Genomic DNA, 1499 nt, shown 5'->3' on the forward strand with positions numbered 1-1499 from the left:
TCCCTAATTTCCCTTTGGATTTCTGAAGTGAAGAGTTTGTTTTAAATATGTTGCTTTAAAGTAGAGGGCTTCTGAATAATAATGAAGCTGGATTCTGGTAGGCAGTATTCAGGGAACACTCTCCAGGTCTTCTCAGTTTTCCCCTTTAGAGTCCAGCATCTTTTGTGATGGTGTTAGTTGGGACCTGATTGATTAGCCTCACACTCACAGCCTTGTCTACCCCTTGGCTTTCTATTCACAGTCAATCAAGACACAGAAGCCTGTGAGAAAGGTCAAACAGAGAGCACCTGGTTCAGTGCCTAATCTTTTTCCGAATCTGCCAGACTGAATTGCAACCTGCTGGAACTGTAGGAGCTAGCCTAAATGATGCTGGTTATTTAAATAGCAGCAGAAATAACAGACAATAACCAACTAATAGGGGAAAATGCTTTTGCTTCAAATGCCTGTGCCTTTTCTTTTTGCCTGATTATTTTGTTTGCTTGTTTTGTAGTGTGATTGACAGTCATTTACTGTGCTGAAGAGTGCTGAAGCAAGCCAGCACAGCAGGTAACAGCCAGGAAGGACCGATGGGCAGCTGAGAAATTCAACGGGCTAAACCCTTGAGCTGCAGCCTTGGAGACTGGGACGTTTGAGTTCGTTTAAGTAGCCTTGGAACCCTGTTTGCAATGGGCTACTTGTAGGAGGGATCTGATTGTCGTTCTTGTTGGACGAGATGGAAGAAGAAGAACTGGACTGTCTACACCCGTCCTCTGAAAAGCGCTATTTTCCTGACTCCCTGGATTCCAGTGATGGGGATGACGAGGGGGTTTTGGCCTGTGAGGATTTGGAGCTGAACCCTTTTGATGGGTTGCCGTATTCATCACGTTATTACAAACTCCTAAAGGAGAGAGAAGATCTTCCCATATGGAAAGAGAAATACTCCTTCATGGAGAATCTGCTTCAAAATCAGATTGTGATTGTTTCTGGAGATGCTAAGTGTGGCAAGAGCTCTCAGGTGAGCTCATTACAAAACCAGCTTTCTTTCTGTGTTGTAGCTGTTTTATTATGTAAGTAACTAAAATGTCACAGCACAGTGCTCTGAATTTTTCAAAAATTATTTTGTTAGGGTAAAATACGCTATATAACCTTGCTATTTTGACTGTTTTTAAGTGAACAACTTAGTGACGTTCATTACATTCGCCACGTTATGCGGCTACCTGTGCAGTCTGTTTCTGGGAGTTTTTCAAACAGGAGCTCTGTGCCCCTGCAGCCCTGACTCGCCGTGCCCCCTTCACCGCAGCCCCGCTGAGCTCAGGAGCTTCTGTCGCTAGGCACTTGGTCTAGATGTTTCATGTAAGAGGTTCTGGACGGTGTTTGTTTCCGTTCCTGATTTACTGCACTCGGCACTGTGTTTTCAGAGCTCATCCATTTTGTGGCGTGTGTCAGGGCTTTTCTCTTCAGGGCTGAAATACGCCACTTTGTGGCTAGATTCACTTTGTTGGTCCACCCCTTTAGTCCAC

At 44.7% G+C, this 1499-nt stretch overlaps 1 protein-coding gene across 1 annotated transcript in view; it reads left to right on the forward strand.

Moving 5' to 3' along the window:
• The first annotated feature begins 697 nt into the window (after positions 1-697).
• The window catches only part of DHX32 (DEAH-box helicase 32 (putative)), a 44194-nt gene continuing 43392 nt past the window's right edge, over positions 698-1499 (forward strand). The window contains exon 1 of the mRNA XM_007936893.2: positions 698-994. Coding sequence (XP_007935084.1) covers positions 713-994 — 282 coding nt within the window. The 5' untranslated portion in view covers positions 698-712. The remainder of the gene's footprint in view (positions 995-1499) is intronic.

This window comes from Orycteropus afer, unplaced genomic scaffold, assembly GCF_000298275.1.
Source record: "Orycteropus afer afer isolate SDZICR_OR568_19922 unplaced genomic scaffold, OryAfe1.0 scaffold00038, whole genome shotgun sequence".
Classification (NCBI taxonomy): domain Eukaryota; kingdom Metazoa; phylum Chordata; class Mammalia; order Tubulidentata; family Orycteropodidae; genus Orycteropus; species Orycteropus afer.